The 27,867-nt window shown below is 41.2% G+C and overlaps 2 protein-coding genes across 2 annotated transcripts; one reads left to right on the top strand and one right to left on the bottom strand.

Moving 5' to 3' along the window:
* Positions 1-1,021: 1,021 nt before the first annotated feature.
* LOC120316084 (monoacylglycerol lipase ABHD6-like) lies at positions 1,022-15,739 on the top strand. Its single transcript, XM_039361273.1, has 7 exons — positions 1,022-1,162; positions 1,902-2,015; positions 3,381-3,513; positions 5,402-5,559; positions 8,563-8,617; positions 10,396-10,496; positions 11,466-15,739. Exons 1-7 carry the CDS (start codon positions 1,022-1,024, stop codon positions 11,640-11,642), a joined length of 879 nt encoding a protein of 292 aa, XP_039217207.1. The 3' UTR covers positions 11,643-15,739.
* On the bottom strand, positions 13,646-22,640 carry LOC120316083 (cAMP-dependent protein kinase type II-alpha regulatory subunit-like; the record flags this gene model as incomplete). Its single annotated transcript, XM_039361272.1, has 5 exons — positions 13,646-17,560; positions 18,626-18,764; positions 19,790-19,855; positions 21,649-21,723; positions 22,503-22,640. Coding segments are annotated over 5 exons (552 nt in total), but the record flags the coding sequence as incomplete, so codon positions are not given.
* Positions 22,641-27,867: the final 5,227 nt, after the last annotated feature.

Here is a 27,867-nt window from a genome sequence, read left to right as displayed (position 1 = left end):
GCTATAGTTCTTTTTTTGTGTGAAATGCAAAGTATAAGTTAAGTGGCTCTGCTTTCTCCATGTTGCCTGTTATTTCCTTGCCATCTTCTCTCTTTAGTGGCCTACAGTTTCCTTGACTTTTTTCTTGTTGTTACTATATTGGAAGAAACTTTTTTTTATTATCCTTGATTTCTATTGCAAGTCTTTGTTCATTCTGAGCCTTTGCTTTCCTGACTTCATCTTTGTATGTTCTGGCTGTCTGCTGATAATCAGCCTTATGTGCCCCTCTTTCCATTTTTTGTATTTGTCCTTTTTGTCTTTCAGTTTGTCAGAGAGATCTTTGTGCAGCCATGCTGGTTTCTTCTAAAAATTCTTGTTTTTCTTTCTCAATGGTATTGTGGTGGTCTGGGCTTTTATGATTGCATTTTTCAGGGTTTCCCATGCTTCATGGGTTGTTTTCCCCTTTAGGATTTTCATCTATAGGATATTTCCTAGGTTCTCTCTGAGTTTGTTAAAGTCAGCTCTTTTGAAGTTTAAGACACTGGTTGGATTGTTTTCTATTGTAGTGTTTGCATTATATTAAATTCCAGTATGACGTGGTCACTTTCACCCAAGGTTCCAGCAATTTCAATTCCCTCTATCACTTCTTCTCTATTTGTAAGGATTAAGTCCAATATAGCTTTACGTCTAGTTCCTTCCTCCACCTTTTGAGTAATAAAGTTGTTGGTGAGGTTGGTTTGGAATCTTTTTGATTTCCTGTTCACTGCAGAGTTTGTCTCCCAGTTGATATCTGGATAATTGAGGTCTCCCATTACTATTGTGGTATGCTTCCTACATACATTTGTTAACTGATTGGCAAAGAGTTCATCTATTTTTTTCTGATTGGTTGGGTGGCCTGTAATGTATGACAGCTTTCATAGCCTCTTCCACCCACCACAAACCAAGCTTGGAATGGAAGTCATTCCACAATACGCCTCCTCCACAAAATCCCCATCCGCCTCCTATACTTGTTCTCCATTCTTTCAGGACTAAGCATCACAGCATGGGTGTGAAGGTAAAGAATCTCGATAGTGAGGGCTACCGGTTCAGATACTTCATGCGAGGGAAGCCTGGATCCCAACCATCTGTGCTGATGCTTCATGGATTCTCACTCAACAAAGACATGTGGTTAAACACCATTGAAGTAGGTCTTCCCTTTATTCTAGCTTGGATGGTGCTAGTCTGGCCTTGGGTACTAGAAGTCATAGACAAAACGTCCTATGTGCTTGCTGAAGCCTTCTTTCTCTTAAAGGAAATGTGCTCATATCACTCCCTGTGTCCCATCTGCCCCTGAGCCTTCTTGCCATTGAGCAGAGTGGGATGGGTGGAAGACCAAAGATAATGCTGTGGGTGTCTCTGAGGTACAACCTGCCCCACTCTGGTAATCTTCCAAGCAGGAGAACCATCTCCAGAGTTCCTGGCTAGAATGGCTCATGCCTATATCTAAGGCTCTAGCCAATTTTTCTGCTTCTTTATCTTCTTGGGGTTAGCTGAGAACCAGCCATCTGCCACTATGATAAAGCAGACTGGGAAACTCAGACCCTGTGCAAATTGTTGACCTTATGAGCTTTGGGCTATCAATAACATGTTGTTGGTGGAGCAGCTAGCGGCCAGAAGGGAGTGAAATCTAAGGAGGATAATCATCTCCCCAAATAAATCAAGGATGTCTGAGCATGCTCACTGCTTTCCAAATGCTTCAGCTGAGAGCAGTGGAAGAAATTGAAAAGATGGGGTAGGGTGGGTGTAGATATTGGGGGAGAGAACTGGATCTGGTCTGGGACAAAGAATCACATTTCTTCTCTAGTCCTGCCTTTGGCAGTGAACAAAGCCAGCTATTTTTGTTTTGATTCCTTGGCTTCACGTGCCCAACCATTTCCCCATAGGTCTTTCCTAAGGGCCTCCACTTGATCTGCCTTGATCTGCCAGGTCACGGGGGAACCACTCGCTTGCTTGGAGAAAGTTACACAGCAGTTGCTCAAGCTAAAAGGATACACCAGGTAGGGCCTTTCTTGAGCAGTGATGTGATACATTGTTCTTTGAAGGCTGGTGAGTGGCAGCAAATGGGGAAAGTGAGTGGTGTGTGTGTGAGAGAAATTAGATATAAACTCCAGGAGTGACTGTGCAATGAAAAATATATAGAATATCTATCTTTTGAATTAAAAATGTAGAATCTCCTTTGAGTCATGGGCTTGTCCATTTAATTTCTTGGAAACAAAAGAGTTTTGCCACTGACTCCATCCTTTTGTTTTTACTTTTTCACTCTGGATCAGATATTCCTAATGTTGGTCAGGTTGAACCCTGCTTAAATTTTCCAAGATGAACCAAAGTTGGCTAGATGTTGCCATCTAGCAAGAATCTTTTTTCTAAAAATGCACATAAGAGAAACCCAATGCTTTCTAATCAATCCCTTCAAAAGTCACACAGATGTGTGAAGTAGCTGTGCATTGCGTGGTACTTCATTATTTTCATTCCTATTCAATTCCTTCTCAGATGTAGGTTGTCCAGCTTTAACCTCAAAACAGTTCAAGGAAAACTAGCTCTAGCTATGATTTGCCCATGGGTACTTAATGAACCTCAGAGAGTTAAAGAACTGAATCCAAATCTCCACAGATAAGTCCAACATGGAAGACATTGCAATTGCACGCTCCTTATCCGCTTACTAATGTCAATGAATCCTGATTACTTGGGGTTTATTTAGGACAGCTTCAGTCTGATGTTGGGTGATTATTATGACAATCCTAGAAAAATATGCCCAGGCCTATAGTGATTAAAGTTTCCCCCAACACTTATTGATTTGTGCAATATTGTCATGTTTTGGGCTGGAATTACAAATGGGACATCAACTGTCACGTCCAAGAGTCTTGTGCACTCTCCAGTAGAGGGAAAATTTTCAGGTATTTAGTATTATTCTTATCTTGTGAGCATCTTAATAAAGGGCTGTAACAGATGTTCTCAATTTTGTCATTATTACTTTTGATTCATCATTATCCCTGTGAGATACCTTTTCCATATTTTGGAAGCATCAACATTGTTCTATAGGCCTACACTGCATAACCAAATTTCTTTACAAAATGTATTTTATTACCATAAAGTTCCCTCTTTACTCAATCTTGTTCTTACTGCTGGATGACATTCTTACTCGTCATGTTAGAGGCTGCTGCATCAGCCATATAAACATTAATCTGCATGAATCGCTGAATCGTGAGCAATATTTCACCCTACCAGGCAGTGTGAACTTAGCCCATGTAATTAGTTTATTGTTCGTTGTATTGTGTAATTAGTTCTAGAAAGAAGGGATTAGGATGGGTGAGCATCTCATGAAAGAACAACCACAATCTCTTTGTTCCCAATGTTTGTTTCAGTTTGTCCAGTGTGCTGGCCTGAACCACAAGCCTTTCCATCTGGTTGGCATGTCCATGGGAGGCATGGTTGCTGGGGTTTATGCCGCTCTCTATCCAGCCCATGTCTCCTCTTTAGCCCTCCTCTGCCCAGCTGGTAAGTATCTACATCAAGTGAGAGAAGTCTGAAGGAAAAGGCCAGAATGCTTGGCTCAAACTCTAGATCAGGGTAGGCAACCTTAGCTCTTTTATGACTCGTGGATTTCAACTCCCAGAATTCCTGAGCCAGTCATGCTGAGGGGAAAGGGAGAGGTTTCCAAGCTGAGCCATGCTGGCTCAGGAATTCTGGGAGTTGAAGTCCATGAGTCATGAAAGAGCCAAGGTTGCCTATGCCTGATCTAGATTATATAATGAGGATGGGCTGTTTGGAGATGACTTCTCTCATCAGAAATTTCATTTCTTCATAGCTACTTCTGGGTAGCCCATTTGTAACACAGCAGCTAGATTTCAATTCAAAACTGTAACCAATGTTAGAACCTCCCATTAGGGTTTTGTTCTAATCCCTTTTCAAAAAGTTTCAATCAGGCCTATGGTAGAAATTTCAGCCAGCATAGAACTAGGGGGAATGCACCTCCAGATCCAACAAAACCCATTAAAAAACAACTGATCTTTAAAGAGGCAATATATATATTAACTATGTCAACATACACAACACAATCACACTTTTCACAGGGATCCTCAACTAACTTGCCTTGCAAAAGATATCACTTCCGATTCCATGACTTGCTGGTTCTTCTGCATCCACCCAACCATCACACACTAGAGCAGTGATGGCGAACCTTTTAGAAACCGAGTGCCCAAAAACTGGCCCTGCCCCTGCTCCACCCCCCATCCCGCCCCCACCCCACCTGCCTCCAGGGCCACTCACTGCCTCCAGGGCCCGTCACAGATCACCATGGTGGCCACACCCTCACCCTGCACCCTGCAGCATCAACTGTGCGTGATGGGGCGTGAGGGCAGAGTCTTGTCTATGCTGCCTGGCTGCCATGTCCTTGGCTGCGCTGCTCGGCATGGCCACACTTGGGGGCGACTCTCCTCCAGGGGGGGCTGCTGGTGAGGGGGTCATGGGGGGAGGCAAGGCTGGGACAATGGCACGTGTGCCCACAGAGAGAGTTCCGAGTGCCGCCTCTGGCACTAGTGCCATAGGTTCGCCACCACTGCACTAGAGTGTTCTTGCTGTTGTGGCCTCAGTCCTTTCTCCAATTGACCCATTAGATCAGGGCTTCTCTACCATGGCAATGTGAGGCATGGACTTCAACTCACAAATGGAGCGCACATGCACATACTCTCCATTACTCACGCAAGGGGATGTGCGTGCATGCACACACTTGCCCGCCATTTCAGGCAGCCCAGTTTTGAACAGCTCATGGACCGGTAATGGGCTGTGGCCCAGGGGTTGGGGACCCCTTCTGTAAAGCATTGTGAAGCGGTATATAAGTCTAAGTGCTATTGCTATTTACCAGCTGAGGATGTTGATAAAAGAAATTACTTAATTATTTTGTATTTAATGTTTATGTTTATTTCTATGAATTCTTTTTCCTTTTTCTTTTTGTGATTTTAACAATAAGTAACTATAACTAATAAGTAATATATTAATGTGTTAAAGTTATCTGATTAATTAGTAATATAATTAGTAATATTATATCAAGTACTGTTATCTTATATTATCATGATTGAATATATATACCCGGACAGGTTTACTTGCTGAAGCGTTGATTTAATGTAGGGGATAACCCCACTATTGTACTGATCCCTTCCCCTGCTCTAACCTTTTTTGTTTGTCACCCCTTGTTATACCCTTATTGACCCCACTTCCCCTTTATCCTTATAAAAATCTAATAGAATATTTATATAAAAAAAGAAATTACTTAATTTTAACACATTTTTAGTATATTTTATATATTTTTAAGATTCTTGCTAGTTTTGTTCTAGAATATGGTAGTAATTTTTTATATATTTATTCCATATTCTCACCCTAATTTTAGGCCTGAAGATTCCAAAACAAAGTGAACTGTTTCTGTGGTTAAAAAAGCTAGTTTTATTGAAGGATCTTGCCAAGAGTGCTCTTGTTCCAGTTACTAAGGAGCAAACAGAAAACTTCATGAAACTTTGCCTAGCCCAGCCCAACTTTTTAAAGATGCAGGTGAACATCTGACATTTTTCTAGATTGCTGCTCTCTCAGTCCTTTGTAATAACATCTTCCATTTCTCCGCAAGTTCTTTTACAAGATGGTCAGGAAGTGCACAAGACTGAAATTTAAGATGGAAGGGAGATCAGCATAAATATTTCCCAAATATCAGAATAAAAAAAAAGATGCATGGCTTCCTTCCTTCCTTCCTTCCTTCCTTCCTTCCTTCCTTCCTTCCTTCCTTCCTTCCTTCCTTCCTTCCTTCCTCCCTCCCTCCCTTCCCCGTCCCTCCCTCCCTCCCTCCCTTCTTTCCTTCCTTCTTTCTTTCCTCCCCCTTCTTTCCTTCCTTCCTCCCTTCATTCTTTCCTCCCTTCCTCCTTTACTTCCTTCCTTCCTCCCTCTCTCCCTCCCTCCCTCATTTCCTTCCTTCCTTCCTTCCTTCCTCCCTCCCTCCCTCCCTCCCTCCTTCCCTATTTACTCTGCTCTTTTTAAAGGAAAGGTATCCCAGAGATACTGGGACATAACCTGCCTGTAGGTTGATAATTTAAGAGATACAAGAAAGAGAACGGGATGGACAGACAAACACAAAAATAAAATACATTCTGGCCTTATTCATTATTGTTTATAGGTTGTTTCCTAGTTAGATTTATATCCTGCCTTTCCTCCAGAAACTCAAAGTGCCTATATAAAACCCTTGCCTCCCATTTACACCACAGCAATAATCTTGTGAACTAGATTGAAGGAGTGATGGTTTAAAATCCTCCAGAGAGCTCCTGAGGCTGAGGGCAGACATTAACTGGGCAAAAGCACATTGATATCAGAATCATATATTATCTGATATTGATATCAGATATTAGAATTAATAGTTCCCACAACACAGGGATAAAAACAATACAGTGCTGAGAAGCCTTAAGGAAACAGTCCTTCAGGAGAATGGAGGCAATTGCCCCATTTCTCTTTTGCTGCTAGATGCTCATCTGGATCAATACTGTCTACTCAAGTTGGCAGCAATTCACCAAATAATGTAGAGAATCCTAGAGGACAAAGCTTTCCAGCTCATATTTGCTGTTTCCAATTTTTCTCAGGGCCAAGCTCTTCATGACATCATTCTGTGAGGTGGCACAAAATTAAATTTTTAATTTTTTTAAATTAAAAAAATATTTTTTCAGGGCCCTGATTGATTTAAAATGACAGTGGATGCATCATAAAAAATAACCGTTATTTTTTTCTAGGCCCTTTCCCCCTTTTTCATCTTCATCATCGACTGGATCCCACTTTTTGCCCATTTTTGGCTAGTTATCATGAACAGGCTTAACTCTATTGCCCAAACTGTCTTTGACTAATATATACAGATTATTGTTGGGAGTTTTCATGAAATACATAATCAAGCATTCTTTTTCAAACCAGAAAAATATCTACATCACATAACCATCTCCAAATTCAAAGGGCACTAATTTTAGCACACTTCAGCACTCTCCCTGCAGCAGTTTTGGGTACAAAAAAAAAAAAAATTCCCCATTAGGTTAAATTCTGCCCTTGCAGCCCCTGAATTGAAATTGCAGCTCATGTCTTTGTTATGCTGCATCCTCTGTGAGGATCCTGGGACCCACTTTAATAATTCCTAATCTGGTAAAACACCCAGGAAATTCTGATCACTTTTATGTATGTTTAATGTTCTCAAATTTGAACGTAGCCAAATTCTGCTATATTGCCTGTAAAATTAGACACACTCTTGACTACCATATCCACAGATGAAACTGCCACCAATTGTAACCTTCTTATCCTATTTTGTTTCTTTACTCACATTTTAGCATGTTTTATTTTGAACTCTGGTCTGTGGCTGTAATAAAAACAATAAATCTCTCTCTCTATCATCGCCTACCTCTTTATCAATTCGTCTATTATCTATCTATCTATCTATCTATCTATCTATCTATCTATCTATCTATCTATCTATCTATCTATCTATCTCTGTGTATCTACTATCATCTACTTATCTTTATCAATTGTCTATTATCTATCTATCTATCTATCTATCTATCTATCTATCTATCTATCTATCTATCATCTATTTTTTTGCCTTACAAAAGGAATCATAAAATATTTTTTCTACCAGTTCTCATTCAGTTTGATAGAGAATTTGCTTTCAAATTTTCTTTCAAAAGATGAGAATTCCAGTGAAGGGAGCTACATTCACAGATACAGTTAAATAATTTTTCTTGGCTTGTTTTGTTCTGAGCAGACTAAGGATATGAGTGTGAATGACCAATGACCCTGGTCAAAAGCATCTACAGAGGGAGGGCAAGTGAGAACATGAATTGTGATGTTGTGATGAAAATTCTACTCCTTATGTACTTGCATGTGATGTCACAAGCCAAGGATGAAAGCGTGCTTGCATTGTGATGTTGCACACACCTTTCACCTCTTTGGCATCAATATAGTTGGAAGTAGGCTCCTAGATCAGGGTTTGTCAACCTTGACAATTTCCAGATATGTGGACTCCAACTCCCAGAACTTCAGAGTCAGCATAGACATTGCTGAGAATTCTGGGAGGTGAAGTCCACTCACCTTCAGTTTGCCATGTTTGACAAACATTACTCTAGATCAGGGGTGTCAATCTCAGAACGTCATGTGATGTGTCGCAACATATCGCGACTTTTTTGCCATTGCCGGCAATGAGGTGGGCGCGGTTTCATTATGATGCATCCAGCCCGCGGGCTGGCAGTTTGACACCCCTGCTCTAGATCCTTAACACTTCACATTTCAATTCAATCTCCAGGGAAGATACTGTACCATACTCATTTCATGGGGATTTTGCAGTGGGGAAAGTACTTGCAAATAATAGAAAAACATAGGACAGAACAGCCCCAGCAATACAGGTAGCCCTGTAATGAGTTACAACCATTCGCTTATTGATCACTTAAAGTTGCAATGGCATTGAAAAAAATGACTTATATTTTTCACACCTACAACTTATATTTATACTTTTAATTTATACTTTTCTCCTTTCAACTTTAGCTCCTAAAGGCATACCTTGAGGATCGGAGACCACATAAGATGTTTTTTGCATTGTGTATGTACAAGACACAGCATGGACCCGGATGGGCTACTTATCCATATTTTAGAGCAGAGTTCCCCAAACTTTCTGGCTTTGCAGACCGGCCGGGGGGGGGCGGGCAGATGGGGGATGGTTCCACATGAATGGCTGGCAAGCATGCCTGTGCGGCTTTATTGGGGGGGAGCTGTGGGAACATGCACTCGCTACTCGCACAAGTGGAGCTCGTGTGCATGTACCTACCCGCTGCTTGCACAAGTGGGGATGTGCGCTCATGTGGTGCGCTCACCCGCTGCTTCCGTGGTCCGATTTGAACAGCTCATGACCCAGTAGTGGGCCACAGCCCCAGGGTTGGGGACCCGTTTTAGAGGGGCAAACATACATTTAATATCAAGGGAATCCGTCCAGGGAGCTACAGCCAAAATAGCTTCAATCAGTGGATTTTCACTGTGTTTGTTTCAGATATGGCCATTTCTGTTTTTTAAAATGAGAAAATAATCCTGAAAAGGACCGATATATCAGCAAAATGTTGGTCTATTTTACTATACATTTATTTACAATAATGAGGCAGGAAAAGAGGGCAGCTTACAATGGAAGAGACACTAATATTCTGAGCCAGTGCCCCTGGCCACACATTTCAGGATCATAATCACAAGGAGACAGCCTTTCCTATTTTACAAGTCCTCCAAGGGTGTTAGGAATATAAACCCCATAATTCCCAGTCAACTCAACCCCCATTGGGTGGAGAATCCAGAGGTCCCTGTCCAGCTACATAGAGTGATACACATTAGAGAAGCTGCAGGACTGGCATCAGGCAAGTAAGGGAGAAAAGGGTTAAAGGGTTCCTTAATCAGATCTCCTCATTAATGATGCTGGAGATAATCTTTGATCTAGCGGTTTGAGTCCTAGCACTGTGTAGTGGGGTGAGCTTCTGTCACTCATCTCAGCTTCTGCCCGCCTAGCAGTTCAGAACCATGTTCTATGCAAGTAGGTAAATAGATACTATTTCGAGATGAGCCGCTGCTTTATGTGGACAATTAGAATCCTGTCAGCACTGAACTATCCCAGTTGCGATGCCCATTGTGAGGCAGCTTCGGTGGAGGGAAAGTGCCTCAGATGCTGTTGCAGGAAAGCCGTTGTCTTTCTTTCTGGTGCAGAGCTAGCTCGCCCTCCTGTGGTGCACCTTTGGAAGTGAACAAGCATGTACCAAACAGAGCTACGATAGTAAGCAGGCAGCCAAACTACAGATAGTCCTTGACTTACAACAGTTCATTTAATGACCATTCAAAGTTACAATGGCCCTGAAAAAAATTATGTGACCGTTTTTCACGCTTACAAACATGGTAGCATTCCCGTGATCATGTGATCAAGACTCAGATGCTTGGCAATTACTCATATTTGTGACGGTTGCAGTGCCCTCAGGTCATGTGATCATCTTTTGAGGCCTTCTGGCAAGCAAGGTCAAAGGGGAAGCCAAATTCACTTAACAACCATGTTACTAACTTAAGACCTCAGCGACTCACTTAACAACTATGGCAAGAAAAGTTGTAAAATGGGGCAAAATTCACTTAACAAAAGTGAGAAATTTTAGGATCAATTGTACTTGTACATTGAGGACTATCTGTATTACTCTGCATTAGCTTTCTAGTCTCCTGGCTAATGTAACATCACCATACACTAAATATAAGAATAAAAAAACTGAAGATCAGAAAAAGGGAAGTTCATGACAGGTGTCAATGCTCATTAAAAATGAGGGGAAAAAACCAAACCAATTCTGCTTCCTTTTATTGAAAAAGGTTTTCTGGACCTCACCAGCACTGAATCGAAGTACAGCCTCCATGAGAACATGAGGAAAATCAAAGCTCCCACCCAGATCATTTGGGGAAAGGAGGACAAGGTAAGGGATTTATGTGTATCTGGGGTTTTTTGGCACAGTGTGTGTAATTTTAGAATCAGACAGGAGAACCATCCCTGCAATGGAAATTGTACTGCTGTGGTTTTTCATTTGCTGAGTTTCGTTGTTCCTGATGGAAACACTTCACTTGAAAATAAGTGTCAGTTCTTATTCTTAAGGCGACATTCTGCAGTTCAAGGAACAGCTTGAATTTTTTGCCTACATTTCTAGAGGAAGAAGGTTATGCCATGTTTACCAGCCTGGGGACTTTGCCCAGCGTGCAGAGCAAAGGTTTATGCTGAAGTGTTAAGCAGCACTTGCAGGCAGGATGAAAGGCAGTGCTACTTTATTTTAAATTCAGAATTGGGAGAAATGTGACACAGACATTTTTCCTTCCACTTTGCTATATCCTCACTTACACTTTTTAATAAAAGTTTTCATAAACTTATAAGCCGCCCAAAGTCGGTTGAGTTGTGTGGCATAGAAACTGAATGGATGGATCAATCAATCAATCAATTTCATTATCATAAAAGTAAATCCAATAAAATCAATAAAGCATATCCAAACAAAGGAAATGAAATCATAGAAATAATGACAGAGAACATCCTGATGGATCTTAGTGGTCAAGAGGTTGAACTATTAACAGTAAATAAAAACAGTGATAGTGCTAGCACTGATGTTTAGATAATGAAATAGTCTGCAAGAAAACCACCAAGCTCAGAAAGCACCAAAGACCCTTCTTTATATCTTAATAGAACTCACATGTAACCTGGCTATACAATCCACGCCAACCTGAATATCTGAGAATGGCAGAGATGCCATGTAAAACATCAGTTACTATTAAAGGCTTGTATACTGAATGTTGTTCCAAGAGTAAATGTAAGATGGCACGCCCAAGTCAGGATGTTTTTTTTTTTCAACATAAATATTTCAGTTGTGACGGGAAGAAATTCCTTGTTTCCTTTTGTGTAGGTTTTTGATTCTTCGGGTGCAGAAATTTTGGCGGATGCCATTCCTAATTCCCAAGTGCATCGGCTGGAGAAATGTGGACACTTCATAACCCTGGAGAGACCCAGGATCTCTGCAAGGCTCCTCTTGGAATTCTACAACTCAGTCTGTGACTCAGCCAAGCAGAAGAAGGTGGCCTGAGGCTCAGGAAGTGCCAGATGGCTGGAGACAGGCAAGGTCTGCCCCACCACTAGCCCCATGTTGACTTCTCTGGCTGGTCCAATGGGAGCTGCAACTCAAGATACTTAGTAGGCAGCACAGGTGGTGAGGACCTAGAGAGAACAAAGCTTTGCGCCACCATTCCATAAAGACCAATCAAGAATTGATCCAGCTTTCTAATGGAACTTGCACTTCTCTGTGTGTAGCATTGGTGTTACTCCATGTAGCTATGTTTATTTACCTCCTCTTCACTCTAATTGTCTTTCCTCTGAGCAAAGACTGCTTCCAAATACTTTTTCAGTTTTCTGCATTGTGAAATTGTATGGTTCCTGGCACAGTCACCCAGAACCACAAATTCCTCAATTTTCTCCAATATCAGAGGCAGAGCTCCAAACAGGAAAATAAATCAGCTGACAGGCACTTCACCTATTTCCTCTGAAATCAACTTATTTTAGGGGGCCCCGATATCAAAAAGATTCCAAGGATGACAGAAATGGAACAAGACTGCTTGGCAGACTTTATGAATCGGCAACAACAAAAGCCCTTAGCCTGCTCTGACAAAAGGAAATTTTAGATTAGTAGGGAGCAAAGGGCTACATCTCTGCATTATCAATCTATCCCAGCAGGGTACTGGATTTAATTATTTCCATTGTATCTTTCCAATTTTATATAGGATTAATAATAGTTTTAAAAATTCCTCTCTGGAAGGCATGCTGAGCCTGCAATATAACCGAGGACTTTGTGGCAACATTTTGTACAAATATGCACGTTAAAGACCCACTTCACTAGCATGGTGAGAAAGAATGTCATGTGATTGAAGACTAAGGTTTGAAAATCAGTGATCCTCAGTGGTGTGTCCACTGTTAATTGCATCTACTTCACTTCTCTTGGAGATGGTGGGATGTTTGGTACCCTCAAGTTACTCTCTGGATTAGCCCCCCAATTTTTCTTTGCAAAATTTTCAGTAGTTTGCCTCTTCCTAAGGCTGAAAAGGACTCAATAGCTGAAGGTTACCCAGCTGGCTCCATTCCTAAAGTGAGACTAGAACTCACAGTGTCCCAGTTTCTAACCTTGTGGCTTAACTAACACACCAAATTAGCTATTTTGGATTAAGTTAAATTAACAAATCTCACCTTTTTATCTTTTTCTCCCAGTTCACTGAAATTTTATTTCCTGCTTCCTGTGATATCACGGCAATGCAAAAGTGAAGAGCCCAAGCTGACCAGGTACTGGCAGAACCACTGCTGCTTGACTTGGTCATGCTTATTATTTCACTTTACATGTCACTTGAGTAACATGAAATAATGTAACGAGAAGAAGGTACTGATGTAATAGTAATAGTAGTAAAGTTGGAAGGGACCTTGGAGGTCATCTAGTCCAACCCCCTGCTCGGGCAGGAAACCCTACACCACAGGCAGCAAGATCTTCAAGCAGCTCCTAATGCCTTCTTGAAGAGTCTTGCTTGCGTGTGGTGTTTTTGAAAATGCAGTATGTCTATTTAGGGATAGGTTCAGCGTTTTAAAAAAATAAATCAAAAGGTGCCAGAACTCACATGTCATACAACCCGCTTTGCCTACCCTACAAGGTTCCATCCCAAAAAGGTGCCAGAACTCCGTTCTGAGCGTTCTATGAGAAAAAAAGTTCTGGATAGGCTGTTCCAGGAAAAGTGGCCATCTCTAGGAAGGTTAAAGCAGAGAGTTCCTGTAGATGGCAAGCTTCTTAGTTGATAAAAGTGTCTATGATAAAAGCATTTAAATCAGCATTTTTTTCCATCTCAGAATAACACTGTTCTTAAGAAAAAGAATTATTCCTAGTTCTTGCACTATGCATTATCTTTTCAGTATTTGCTGCTTTTAACAAAACCAGAATAACTGCTCTTTTGAAAAAAACGGTAAAAGGACTGCATTGGTTGGATTAAAGAAAGCACACTCACACATGCAAAACTGCAGTCAGAAAGGATGGATATAGCATGTCAGCTTTTATTAGTTGAAAGTAAAATCAAACTTCAGATCAGAATGAGACCAGTGTCTTAGGTGGAAGATACTTTCTTCCCATCTTGGGCAACACTACAGTGCAAGAACAGATCTCTCTGCAAAACTGCTCACACTTTGAAAACAATCATGTGGCAGAGGTAAAAATAATTTAAAATACACCCCCCCCCAAAAGACAAAAAATATGCCTCCTACCTAATGCAACAGAACAGCTTATCAGAATCAATGTGTGTCCTTCTCACAGGCAAGACACATTTAAAGCTCTTAAGAGCCTTGAGGTAGCATCTTTATGCAAAATTAAAATTACCTTTTGGACCAAGCTGGAAAACATCCACAGCAATCCACATGGTTTTAAGCTTTAGCTCGGTTCAGAAAAGATGTGTCACGCTCCTGCCAGATTAGGGACTGTTTCCCCCCCCCCCAGAAGATCAAAGTCCAGCACAGCCCTACGACCTGCTTAAGGAGAACCCACATAAAAGGCCTCCTCAAAGGAAATATGTGCTTAGAATAAACAGAAACATTCGCCTTACACACACACACACACACACACACACACACACTATTCACAACAACAACAAAAATAACTGGAGTGGAAAAGACCAGAAAACTTGTATTTTTTGTCAAACTAATTTTACAAAGACATTTCAAGAAAAAAAAAAGATGACAAAATGGACGTCAAGTTTCCTCCCTCCTCAAAGCTGCGCTTTCTTGTCTATTTGTTTTAGATTTCATTTTAATACATCGTGAAAATTTGTGCTGTGACATCAACAGACATATCTCAAGAATAGGGACAGTATAAGCTCCTCCTAGAAACCTCAAAAAAGAAATGTAAGTTAAAAAAGACACTCTCAGAAGACACCACTCTGGTTAGCCACTTTGCTGCTGAGTTCTCTTATTAAAGCTAGACATCACCAATTACCTTATGTGAATGAAGAGTAGATTTGCCCTTAGGAAAGAAGGTTACACATCATTTTGAAATGATGTGCAACATGAGAAGTTAATGAAGCCAAGTTAAAGGAGGGATACAAGGATGGAGATGAATTATTCATAACCGATCTTGCTGACATCCAGCTGGATTTGCAAAATGAAAGGGAAATCCACAAAGGAAGAAACAGATGTTTACATGATTGCTCTAGCTTTCATTCCAAATACTGCACGAGTCATTTTAAGTTAGACATTATAAATAAATTTCTACTCTGACAGAGGCCAATGGCTCTTTTAAAAAATAATTTCTTTAATGCGATAATCAATCTATGTGACCAAGAGTTTGAACTTGTATTAAAATCAGCCAATGCCAAAAGTATCTATTCTAACTGGACCTAAAGGTAGAATTCTCACACTCACAGTAATGTCAGTAACCTACTATCATAAGGAAGTGATTCATATAACCAGTTGTTCAGCTACAAACACACATATATAGATAAAAAGATTTTGCACCAATTGAAAAGATAAACCCAGTTTGGGATTCTGCAAATCAGCCCTTCAAATTGTTTGCCTTCAAAATAATATAGGGTTTTTGTTTAAAGCAGAACATGTATAATTAATATTAATTCATCCTACTGATTTCGTTTTGAAAATGGCTTTGAATATATCCTCAGTTCACCTTTCCTGGATCATTTCTTACCAATGTAGAATCTTCAAAATACCCCAACCCCAGCAAGTGGTTGCTGAAGATTAACTAGGTGGGAGAGATACCCCAATTGTATAACCTATTAAATTACATCACATGGCGAAAGACACAAAAGAACTCGAGTAAGAAATGGAAAGGAATGATTTTGTAGCCAAAATGGTGGTTCTAGAACACACTTGTTGAGTTCAGCTGTACCTTGGCCAAGCCTGAAGAGAAAATTTTAAAAAATGACTTGCTACTTATATAAGAATAAAGGCTGTACTACTTACCTTTTTTCACCAATCCCTTTTATGAGATTCAGAACCAAGTAATAATTTGCCCAAATTGAGAAACATGCATTTAAAAATCTTTGGTGTAAAATCTTTACATAAATAAAGCATTTTTTCCTCAGATGTTCAAATTGTAGCTAAGTTTAAATTGATATATTGGAAAAACAAAACAAAACCAGAAACATAAAATATGATGGCCAGAGCTTCGGTACCTTTTTCAATGGCAATGATTATAAAAAGAAAAAAAAAATACTTTCAAGTGCTATTTCCTGATTCAACAACATATAAAACATTTAAGTCTTAAATTAATAACACAGACTAGAAATTGTAAAAAGGGGGCAAACAAGCTCCAGATTAAAAGGCAACCTATGAATTAGATTTATAGTATTGCCAATGGGGATTCAGAATGGCTGAATTATGTATCAAATTTTGATGGCACAATGACTAAATTTTGATTTGTTCTATAAGCTGAAAACCCACAATTAATGTAAATTTATTCCTAAAACACATATAAGTTGAGAAACACTGACAATGGAATTGTAATTTCATACAGGATCAATACTTTCTTCCCTAATAATTTCTGATGCTACATTTAGCTTATTTTTATGATAATTTCTTACACAGTTAATACTTGGGTAAAACTTAAGATGTTACTTCTCTTCAGTAGTTATATATAAACTGACAGGTATATGCTGATTCAAACAAGATTTTAGAGATATGCAGCTAAATGAATCTGCATTCAAAAAAGTGCCGCCAATACAATGTTAATTGCCCAGAAATGAGGTTATTTTCTATTGTAGCTTTTAAAAAATCATTTTTGAAGTAAAATGCTGTTAATTTTCAAAAAGGACTTAGCAAATAGGTATTGTAGTTGGAAAGTCTATACCCAATTGTTACACAATATTGTAAAATATTACAGTATAATGGACCCCATTAGTATATAAATATTCCTTAAGTTACAAAAAAAACAACCCTTTTTTCTTTTTTAAAAAAGCATTAAAACAGATTTTGCCAATGGCAATGCCATGTAAAATCTAGAAGTACCAAGAATTTCCATAAATAGAAATTTAAAAGAAATTTCTGCTGTTTCTCAGCAGGCCACAAATCAGTCCAATTTAGAAAACAGCAGCAAATCTTCTGCGCAACCTTTGCGGCCCCTGAATCTCATGGCTTATGATTCAGATTCACTGGAGCCTTAAAACTCTGCTTAATTCAGCATTTTACTTCACTGCCCGTTATTTATCAGCTAGGTTCCTTTAGAATCCTTCAGCTTTAAACAACCACACTCCCATTTCCAGAAAAGAACAAGAAAAACCCAGAATTGGTTAACCTACTGTTTCTACAAATGTCCCCTCCTTTTTGACATTCAAATCCAAATGTATCATTATTAAAATCAGATTCTGATCGTGTGAGGGAAAAAAAAAGCTGTCAACAAGAAGGTAATGTTAAGAAGGTAGCTATTTCCAAGTGTAGGAACAGCCCCCAACATCCAGATCTCTGATTTCAAAGTTTGTTCTTCCTTTTTTTTTTTTTAAACAAGAACAACAAATAGACCGCTCCATTTCTTTAGTATCAGGCACTTGAATTGTTGGGAGAAACATGCCATTCTGAACCAAGCAATGTGAAAAGAGGATTAAGAGACTCAGCAGTAGGCTAGGTCTAATAACAAAATTTCAGCAGCAAAGCGGAGGCCTGGAGTGAGCCCTGAACCCTCCAGCTATGCTGAGACCTGCGTAGGTTTCTAAAAAAAATGCCCAAGAAGACACCAACAGCCACTGTCCCGTAGTGTCCTTTTTTCATTTGTGTGGTGCTGCGCTGTTACTAATAGGAGACTTTTCTACGTCTTGAACTGAGAAGACATTGATGCACTCTCCTCCTAATTGCCTGGATTGATCAGGTCCATGCTTGAACCAAACAATGCCACCAGCTGCTCTTCATAATGAGTTATATTCCTCTTCATAATGTCCATGCAGGGCCCGAGTAACCGCTCAAATGCTTGCACATCCATAACTGCACAGAAATACAGAGAAATGCGAACAGAAATTTTTACATTAGTTTCAAAGAGGCTGCCAACCCAGCTCTTCTTAAAAAAAAAAAAAGCAATGAAATAAATTACCCAGGAAAACAGGAAAAAAATCGTTGGAGAATAAATGATTTTATTTAAATATCCCTAACTCCAATCAACTCTGAGCAACTGACAATTGAAAAGCAAGAAAAAAAAGCTGAAAACCAACTGTAGACATTCAAAACAGAGCAAGACCAGACAAAGCAGAAAAAAACCCTACCTATAGGGGCGCAGCAACTCAAGGCCTAGGAGAACAGCCAGATTTTTAAGGATTTTTGGAAGCTCAGAGGATGGGAATCATGCAAATTTAGGGGATATTTAATTAAATGGAATTACAAGTGATGGGACAAGAATAAAAACTGCCTTTTTTGTGTTTGCATATGCCTTAATGTGACCAAAGGGAATTTTTAAACACCTGATTTTGCCATGATTACAGACTCAGTAATTCAGTTATTACCTTTAAATTAGAGCGATCGATCACAAAATAGTCCCAGAAGTAAGAATTCCCAAGGATTGACAAAAGAATCTTGGAAATATTATATTAAATGCTTCCCTTCACTATCTTTGAAGTAGATAGTTATTACAAGATCTGCAAAGTCCAAACTTATAAAATCTGTAGTTTGGGGCTATTTAATTACTTTAAATTTAGCTCAGTAAGGGAGTAGTTGCAACTTCTCACTTCCTTTTAACATTCCTAGAAACTTGAGTAATAATGGAAACTCCATACAGTATCTTATTAATCAAGAGATCCATAAAATGCTAACATGCTCTGAAATATGAGGTACTAATAGTGGGAAAAAAGATCTCTTGAAACTTCATGCCAATTTTCTACCAATCAAGCACCATATACAGTATATATTCAAAGGATTCCTGGAACTGCGACTGATTTGTATTACAAGTGAAGAAGCCATTTTAAACAAATGGTGGATCCAAACAGAACAGTATGGATGACAGAACCAACCGAATCCAACTCTAATAGTAATTATCACAAAGGAAAACAGAGTTCTTACCTAAACATTTGACTTCCCCAACAGCATAGGCGGAGGCTGCTCTTGGTTTGTTAGTAACAAGTGCAAGCTCTCCAAAATACTGTCCTTTTTGACATCGAGCAATCTCTACCTCTTGGTTTGCATCTTTTACTGTTACAGTCTACAACAGAAATTCAAAACACAGACATGGTTATTTGCTGACAAACGTTATCAAAAATATTTCACCTTCCCCAAAATCTTGAGATTGTCCTGTTCTCAGTTCCATATCTGTCAGATGTCACATTAAAGCAGCGGTCTTCAAACCTGGCCCTTTTATAACAACGCTGGCTGAGGAATTCTGAAGTCATAAAAGGGCCAAGTTTGAAGACCCATGCATTAAAGCTTGTATGAATTAACTTCTTCGGGGTCCCTTTATTGTGAAACATTCTCTGCAAATAAAGTTATCCAGGAATGTGTGCCCAAATTAGCAAATTAATATGATCTAGTCCTGATTTCTTGACATGTAACCTGTTCATAGGATGTTTCTTTTGTCAAGCCAAGAAATTAGCCCTAATAGTGCATACATATATTAAGGACTTCTTAAGCCAAACATTTACCAGTAAAAATTCATCTGGAAAGGCAATTCTATTAGTGAAAAATATAAGTGACCTTTCTAAACTTAGTACTCATTAGATGTGTTAGGAATGCTACCCAAAAATTCACAATAAATGTAGTCACTCACTATAACTAGCTAGAAAAGTCTAGGAATTACAGTACCAAAATAGTTCAAGGAAACCAGATTGTATAAAGTATAAATGGATTTACAATAAATTAAAGAACAACATATGCAGGATAAAACTCATTACTAAATTAACACACACTCTTCTCCAGGCTATGTTAACAGTGCATTTAAAACTTCACCAAGGGGCTTTACATAATAAGCTTGATTTTTCCACTTAATAGGATGAATTTCCCATCCCACTGCAACTCTGTTCTCAAATCCTATCTTAGGCTTCCATAATTGGTGATCGATACATAGTTTCTTCATTAGGCATCCTCCATCTTTCTTCCAAGATAAGTGGAATGTGACACAGTAAGGACTATTTTCAGGAAAGATTCCTGAACTTTGTCAACTCAATGGGACATATTTAAAAATATTAAATTACTCTAAATTTTAACCATCATACCAGAAATAACTGAACTCACCTTGGTTTTAATCATGATCTTTACTTCACCAGATTCTACAATGAAAAAACTCTCCGCCTTATCACCCTGTGATAACAAGATTACAGATGTCTTTGGATATTCTGAAGTGTTGATCAAAATCAGTTTCAAACAAAGTAATGTAATTTCTGAGATTGAGGCTCAGAAAAGCACACAGCGGCACAGAGAAAAGAATCTATACCACCTAATCTAAGATGTGAAAATATAAAGGAAAAATGGGGCGATATTGGAATATTTCAATGAGAAAGGAGATCCTAATATAAAGGTTACTGCTGCTTCAGAAAATTAAGATATTCTTTCCAAATACTGTTTGAGCAATGCTTTTGATTTTGAAAAGTAATTATTCTGTATTTTAGAATCCAAATAATACAGAATGTAAATTAGCAAATCTGTACAACGGCACAAAATCAATAAGATTTTTTTTTAACATTTTTTTACGTTTTACAAAACACATGCATGGTATTCACTGCAATCCATTTTTAGAAGTCTTTTCTAATTCTGTATATGACTAAATTCTTAACTATCCCCCAAATCCAATATACCATGTTTCCCCGAAAATAAGACCCGGTCTTATATATTTCTTTTTTGGACCAAAAGACCCATTAGGACTTATTTTCGGGGAATGTTTTATTTTGCGACCACCCGTCCACTCCCTCCCACCATCTGGTTGCTTGTGGCCGCAAGGGGGCAGGTCGTGAGGTGCGCTGGTGCCACTGCCACAAGCAACAGCAGAATCCCCTCCACTGGGCCAGCTGTGTGCTATTTAACCTTAAGCACCCAGACCGGAACCTCGGTGGGCTTACAGGAGATGGTTGCTGCCTCGGAGCTGCCTTGCACTTGCGGCTCCAAGGAGAAAGCAGCGGTGGCGGAAAAGTGCTCCGCTCATTGCCTGGCCTGCCCCATTGAGGCCGCCATCCTCATTTAGAGCATCCACCTCCTTACCAGCCTAAGGCTCCGGTCTGGGCGCTTAGGGTTAAATAGCTGGTGCTGGCGGGGCTGTCCCAGAGGGATTCTGCTGTTGCTGCTGCTGGGCCGTGCTCCATCGCTGCCTCCCAAAGTCCACCTTTGCCCACTGCCCAGCCAGCCAACATGCTGGGGTGGTTGTGAGAAGGCTGGGGCTCATTGGCTCACCTCCTGGTTAGGACCCTGCTTGGTGCCTAGACTAGGAACAGGCGGTGCTTGGGGGGACAGTCTGTGAAGGGGGGGGATAGAGGAAAGGGGATGTTGTTGCTGCTGCTGCTAACGCCATAGGGAAGGGGCGCAGAGGAGACCCTCAGGGACTTAACAGGAAAATGAGCACCCGCCTGGCCCAGGGATGCAGGAGGTGCAGGTTGCAGGAACCAGGGTGCCATGTTGGGGAGCTGGGGGTGTTCAAGGAGACCTTTCTTCTCCAGGCCACTCCTGGTGATGGGTCTGCTTGGGGCAGCTGGGAGGGAATTTCAAAGCAGTGCAGAGGGAAGCCGACGCCACTGCCGTGAGATGAGGGGAGGCAGGAGCCCACACAGCCAGCCACCCACTCTGTCCCACTACAAGGTGAGTGGCCTGGCTATGGGGGCCCTAAGGTGCATGGGTGCAGGGCTTGTGGGACAGCCCCACCTCCATCTGCCTCGCCTCACCTTGTGGTGGCAGCACCAGAGCGTGGCGTGCTCTCCTGCCCCACTGCAGCCATGAGCAATCAGACAGTGGAACAGAGTGGGCGGGGTCCTAACTAGGGCTTATTTTGCAGGTAGGGCTTATATTAGGTGCATGCGTAAAAATCAAGGTAGGGCTTATTTTCAGGACAAGTCTTATTAACAGGGAAACACAATATTTACCAAAGTAAGAAAATTGCACTCATATACCTGAGCAATGATGCGTTCTCCATCTTTATATGTCCTTTCTCCTATTACATCAACAATTTTCATTCGCTCAGATGGCTGCAACAACAAAAAACGAATTTAATATGCCCTGTTCCTTTCTTTAGCATAATCCATTTCCACAAAGCAATGGAGGTGACAGTGTTTCCATCAATACACATTTCATACTTTTATATACGATATCAAGTAGTCCAATAAATCATGCATAATTTTACCCTGAACATCTACATTCTGTGGATGTCATATACCTGTTTTTTTCCATCTATGCCTATCCCTGTGTCTCCCTCACATTGCATACATCTCAACCCAAGAAAATGGACACATTATCACTCTGGTCCTTTCCAGGTATAGGTGTGTGTGTGTGTGTGTGTGTGTGTGTGTGTGTGTGTGTGTATCTCTACTGAAGAGGAACAGCAGTGGCAGTTCCACCACCATTAGGTCTAGAAACTAATGCATTTCTTTGCTTTCGTTACTAAATTAATTAGCAGAAGGATGATCACAGCCCAACAGGTAGACTTATGATAATTTTCCTGACTATCTGACAACATGGTATTGCTATATGTTCCATATAGGCCACCACTGTGTAGGTTCCCACTTTAGATTATAAAGGCCAACTGTCATATAGCAAGACTCAGTCATAAATTCCTTGGCAGAGAATGATATACATAGAGAACCAGCCAAATCTGTCTGAAGAGCTTACTGAAAAACCTATCAATAATATAAAGTAATTGCTGTCGTAGATGCTTTCCTTAACCCCTAACCTCCTCTTAAACGTTTACAATGCTGAGGAAAATCTAATTAGACATGCTTTCTGGTTCATTTCTCACAAAGTACTTTACCTCCAGTGACTTAAGAAGAGGCACTGACTCAACAAATAATTCATACGTTTTCCTTTTCTTTGCATTATTTTTCAATATAATTCTTCTGAATGTTACACGATCCTTCAAAAAACAGAATGAAAAAAAAAATTTCTTTGGTTATTTCACAGCTAGTCAAGTTAGAACATTATCAACACAAACAGAAAACATACTTATATATAATACTGGCCTTTTTTGGATGAGCAAGTAGTATAATCCACTGGTAGCAATATTACTGATTTTTAAAAAGGCTACATTAATACACCCTGATTTAATTCTATATTTCAATGACTCTCTAAGTGAACAGTAGCTGAGATAACCTCTACATGGAACAAAGTTAAATACAACATCTTTCTGTAAATTTAAATGCATGCTTACTACAATATTTACAGGATGTTGAAAGATTCAAAATTAGAAAAAGGTGCGGAAGCTTCAGTACCTTTCGGTCAATATCTTCTAACATTTCCTTTGGCAAAAATAACAAGTTCAAAAGATAGGCAACTAAGAATTTTTTTCTTCTTGCCTTCTCTTTCAGATACATATATGTAGAGTGGAAGGAGTATTAAGTATGTTTGCCATCATGACTTATTTATAAAAAATAATAAAGGTGGAATAAAAACATTTTTAAAAATCACTTACATATCAGGAAAATAATATGACTTAATTATCTCTGTATGTATCAGTACAGGCTGTTTCTCAGGAACCTATCTTTTAACTGGTTTTTCTGCTAAACACATTATCTAAAAAATTACAAGCAAGCAATGAGGTAATTATGCAAATGCCACAATTATGTACTTGCAGTAGAATATTTGATTAAAATAACTAAGTCAAGGCATTTGCATAATCACATCATATATGGTGTGTGTATGTGTATATATATATATATATATATATATATATATATATATATATATATATATATATATATATATATATACACACACACACACACACCAAAGACCTACATATATATATATATATATATATATAATAAAATATAAAAATGAACACTAGGGTAATAAAAACTAAAGAAGTTTTTAATGGGTTAAAACTATAAAAGTTTTAAAAAGCGCCAAGCTTTCGCCGTCACCTGCCGGCATCCTCAGGGCTGGCGTGCCAGAGAATGAGAAGGTCTTTTTATAGGCGTGCCGAGGTTTGCACTCGGCTCCTTGATCTTGTTATGGGGCCTGATTGATTCAGCCGTGTGTAGTTGGCTGCGCTTTTTTTCTCTTCTTAGTTGTATTTTTATCCTCGTCCGTCTCCAGTTCTCCCAACCTCAGATTAGCTGAATGGCAATTCCAGTTATTTCGGTTGCTTTCATGTTCCGATCTCCCCTCAGGCTTGGGTGGTGGTGGAAGTTCCAAGTTCCTTTCTCCGCCCCGTTCTGTCCGGTTGCTACTTTTAGAGTCCCATATATTTCCGGTCTCAATGCTTTCAGTTTTAATATGTTTATCATCCTGGTAATCCCGTAAATTGTTACGAGTCTGGTATAGCGTGGGGGGGTATTCCGCATGGTGGAGGGGTCGTCTCTTGTTCGTTGTCATGCCCAGCTGTCTCGCATGTGTCTTACTCCGAGTGCTCAATCTTGGGGGTGTGTGCATAGTCATCGGGGCGCGTCCCTCCTGGTTACCGTGTTCTTCCTTAGTTCTCCCCTTTTTTACCTTGTTGGAAGCGCTCGCGTATGTTCTATGGGAGTCCTCAGGATCGTCAGGTAGGGGGTATGACAGCTCGATCTCTCGCCCCCTGCCGCTCTCCGACTTTCCTTCCTCCTCTCCAACGGTATGTAGGGGTTCATCATCAACCACCTCCCATGGTTTGTCCTCATAGGAGCTGATCGTTCCAGCTACAGGGGGAGGTTTTCTCCTCCTTTCCCGACCAGCTGCGATGTTTCTTTTGGTGTGTGGGCAGGCCATTGCGTTTGGTGATTCCTCCGCATTTCCACCTGCCTTATCTTCCCTCATCTCCTCTTTGTAGCCGGGGGTCCGGACCTTGGTTCCTGTCCCTCCCCTGATCTTCTGGGATTGCGGCAGTCCCGCGGGGATGGTCAAGGTGCCTCGCGTTTGCTTCCTTTCTTTCGAATTGCACCTGGTTCGTTGGGCGGTGCGGGTGCTACCCAGATTGTTATCAAGCCGTCGGGGGTGTTGCCGCCGAGTATTGGCACTCCATGATCTTAAGGCTAAATAGGATGGGCATAGGTCAATGTGCCTATTAATAGACTTACTGTCTGAGAGCCATGCTTCTCTAAGAAGGCGGCCCCCTTTGGTGTTATCATTTGCCAATACACTGACGTCACTAAAGTTAAACTTATGGCCTAGATCCACCATATGGGCCCATATTTGGGAGTGACAGTCTCTCCTTCTCACTGCTAATTCGTGCTCATGGACCCTGGTCTTAATGCGTTTAGCAGTCTCCCCAGTATAATTAAATTGGCAGTCCGTACAGTCAATCCTATAGACGGCTGCTGATCTTTCGGTGCTGGGGAGTGGGTCCTTAGGGCGCATTATGGCCGCTCGCAGTGTTTGGTTGGGTCTATGGGCCACCTGTATTTTGTGTGGTGCCAGGATCCTAGCTGTGGCTTCCGATACGTTATGGATATAGGGGAGGGCAATACGTGTGGTGGCTTGAGGCACGGAGTCTTGAGATGCAGGGTTACTCCGGAGTCCAGGTGGTCTCCTGAACTGATTAATGATTTTAACCGGGTAGCCGTTGCCTCTACATGTTCGGAAGAGGTGGTTTCTCTCTTCTTTTTTGGCTTTGACGGTGCTGCAGTGTGTCTCCACTCGTTTGAATAGCGTCCTGACACAACTGGCTTTATAGGCCATCGGGTGATTACTCCTAAAGTGGAGAATCCTCTCTGTACACGTTGGTTTTCGGTATACCCTGGTAGCTAGACATCCATCCACCTGGCGCTGCACTAGTACATCCAAAAATGCTAGACTGCCCTGATCTTCTTCCTCCATGGTGAATTGGATGTCCGGGTATACCGAATTCAGGATGCCCATAAATTCAGTTGTGTGTCTTTTCTTAATGACCGCAAACGTATCGTCCACATAGCGGGCCCAAAATTTTGGTTGGTATTGGGCCATCGCTATGTGTTCCAGCTGCTGGAGTACCATCTCTGCAACCACACTAGAGATCGGCGACCCCATAGGTGTTCCTTTAATTTGCTCATATATAACCCCCTGGAAGGTGAAGTAGGTGTTAAGACATATTTCCATGAGCTTTACCAAGTCCTCCGTTTGAAGGGAGTCCTGGTGTTGCCCATGGTCTCCTTGGTTAAGCCAACAAGTTTTATCGGCAGAGGAAAGGGTGGCTTTAAGCCAACTTAGAAAAGATGGCACCATTGTCATCCTCCCAGCCGATAAGGGGAGGGCAACTGTCGTTTTAGACAAAGAGGCATACGTAAGAAAGGCATTGGATTTACTCCAAGACGGTGCTGCCTATAGAGTGGTTAGTAAAGATCCCTCCACCACTTTGAGAAACCGTACTAACAAGCTCCTTGATGACCTCAAACGTAAGGGGAGGATGGGGGAAGAAGTGCTGAGAAGGATCCGCCCTGGTGACTCAGCACTCGCTAGATTCTATGGCTTACCTAAGATACATAAGCCCAATGTCCCCCTCCGCCCCATTGTAGCATTTAGGGGTACCCCCATCTCTGAACTTGCCAAGTGGCTGAGCGTTCGCATTGGCCACTTGGCAAGTAACAGTGACACCACCGTAAGATCGGCAGAAGAATTCCTCAATAGAATAAAAACCCTGAAGGTAGAAGAGGATGAGCTCATGGTCTCCTTCGACGTAGTTTCTTTATTTACGTCCATCCCGCAGAAACTTGTGGTTGAGGTCCTAAGAGACCGGCTTAACCAAGGAGACCATGGGCAACACCAGGACTCCCTTCAAACGGAGGACTTGGTAAAGCTCATGGAAATATGTCTTAACACCTACTTCACCTTCCAGGGGGTTATATATGAGCAAATTAAAGGAACACCGATGGGGTCGCCGATCTCTAGTGTGGTTGCAGAGATGGTACTCCAGCAGCTGGAACACATAGCGATGGCCCAATACCAACCAAAATTTTGGGCCCGCTATGTGGACGATACGTTTGCGGTCATTAAGAAAAGACACAAAACTGAATTTATGGGCATCCTGAATTCGGTATACCCAGACATCCAATTCACCATGGAGAAAGAAGATCAGGGCAGTCTAGCATTTTTGGATGTACTAGTGCAGCGCCAGGTGGATGGATGTCTAGCTACCAGGGTATACCGAAAACCAACGTGTACAGAGAGGATTCTCCACTTTAGGAGTAATCACCTGATGGCCCATAAAGCCAGTTGTGTCAGGACGCTATTCAAACGAGTGGAGACACACTGCAGCACCGTCAAAGCCAAAAAAGAAGAGAGAAACCACCTCTTCCGAACATGTAGAGGCAACGGCTACCCGATTAAAATCATTAATCAGTTCAGGAGACCACCTGGACTCCGGAGTAACCCTGCATCTCAAGAATCCGTGCCTCAAGCCACCACACGTATTGCCCTCCCTATATCCATAACGTATCGGAAGCCACAGCTAGGATCCTGGCACCACACAAAATACAGGTGGCCCATAGACCCAACCAAACACTGCGAGCGGCCATAATGCGCCCAAAGGACCCGCTCCCCAGCACCGAAAGATCAGCAGCCGTCTATAGGATTGACTGTACGGACTGCCAATGTAATTATACTGGGGAGACTGCTAAACGCATTAAGACCAGGGTCCATGAGCACGAATTAGCAGTGAGACGGAGAGACTGTCACTCCCAAATATGGGCCCATATGGTGGATCTAGGCCATAAGTTTAACTTTAGTGACGTCAGTGTATTGGCAAATGATAACACCAAAGGGGGCCGCCTTCTTAGAGAGGCATGGCTCTCAGACAGTAAGTCTATTAATAGGCACATTGACCTATGCCCATCCTATTTAGCCTTAAGATCATGGAGTGCCAATAATCGGCGGCAACACCCCCGACGGTTTGATAACAATCTGGGTAGCACCCGCACCGCCCAACGAACCAGGTGCAATTCGAAAGAAAGGAAGCAAACGCGAGGCACCTTGACCATCCCCGCGGGACTGCCGCAATCCCAGAAGATCAGGGGAGGGACAGGAACCAAGGTCCGGACCCCCGGCTACAAAGAGGAGATGAGGGAAGATACGGCAGGTGGAAATGCGGAGGAATCACCAAACGCAATGGCCTGCCCACACACCAAAAGAAACATCGCAGCTGGTCGGGAAAGGAGGAGAAAACCTCCCCATGTAGCTGGAACGATCAGCTCCTATGAGGACAAACCATGGGAGGTGGTTGATGATGAACC

This window comes from Crotalus tigris, unplaced genomic scaffold, assembly GCF_016545835.1.
Source record: "Crotalus tigris isolate CLP2741 ecotype Arizona unplaced genomic scaffold, ASM1654583v1 scf7180000019240.43178, whole genome shotgun sequence".
NCBI lineage: Eukaryota > Metazoa > Chordata > Lepidosauria > Squamata > Viperidae > Crotalus > Crotalus tigris.
The sequence above is the reverse complement of the archived record's forward strand: the minus strand, read 5'-3'. Positions and strand labels throughout refer to the sequence as shown.

Bases quoted from the DNA above. Each gene is read 5' to 3' on its own strand.
- LOC120316084 (XM_039361273.1), top strand. From the start codon at position 1,022: ATGGGTGTGAAGGTAAAGAATCTCGATAGTGAGGGCTACCGGTTCAGA. The intron at 3,514-5,401 runs GTAAGTATCTAC...CCCTAATTTTAG, and splicing joins AGCCCTCCTCTGCCCAGCTG to GCCTGAAGATTCCAAAACAA. The intron at 10,497-11,465 runs GTAAGGGATTTA...CCTTTTGTGTAG, and splicing joins TTTGGGGAAAGGAGGACAAG to GTTTTTGATTCTTCGGGTGC.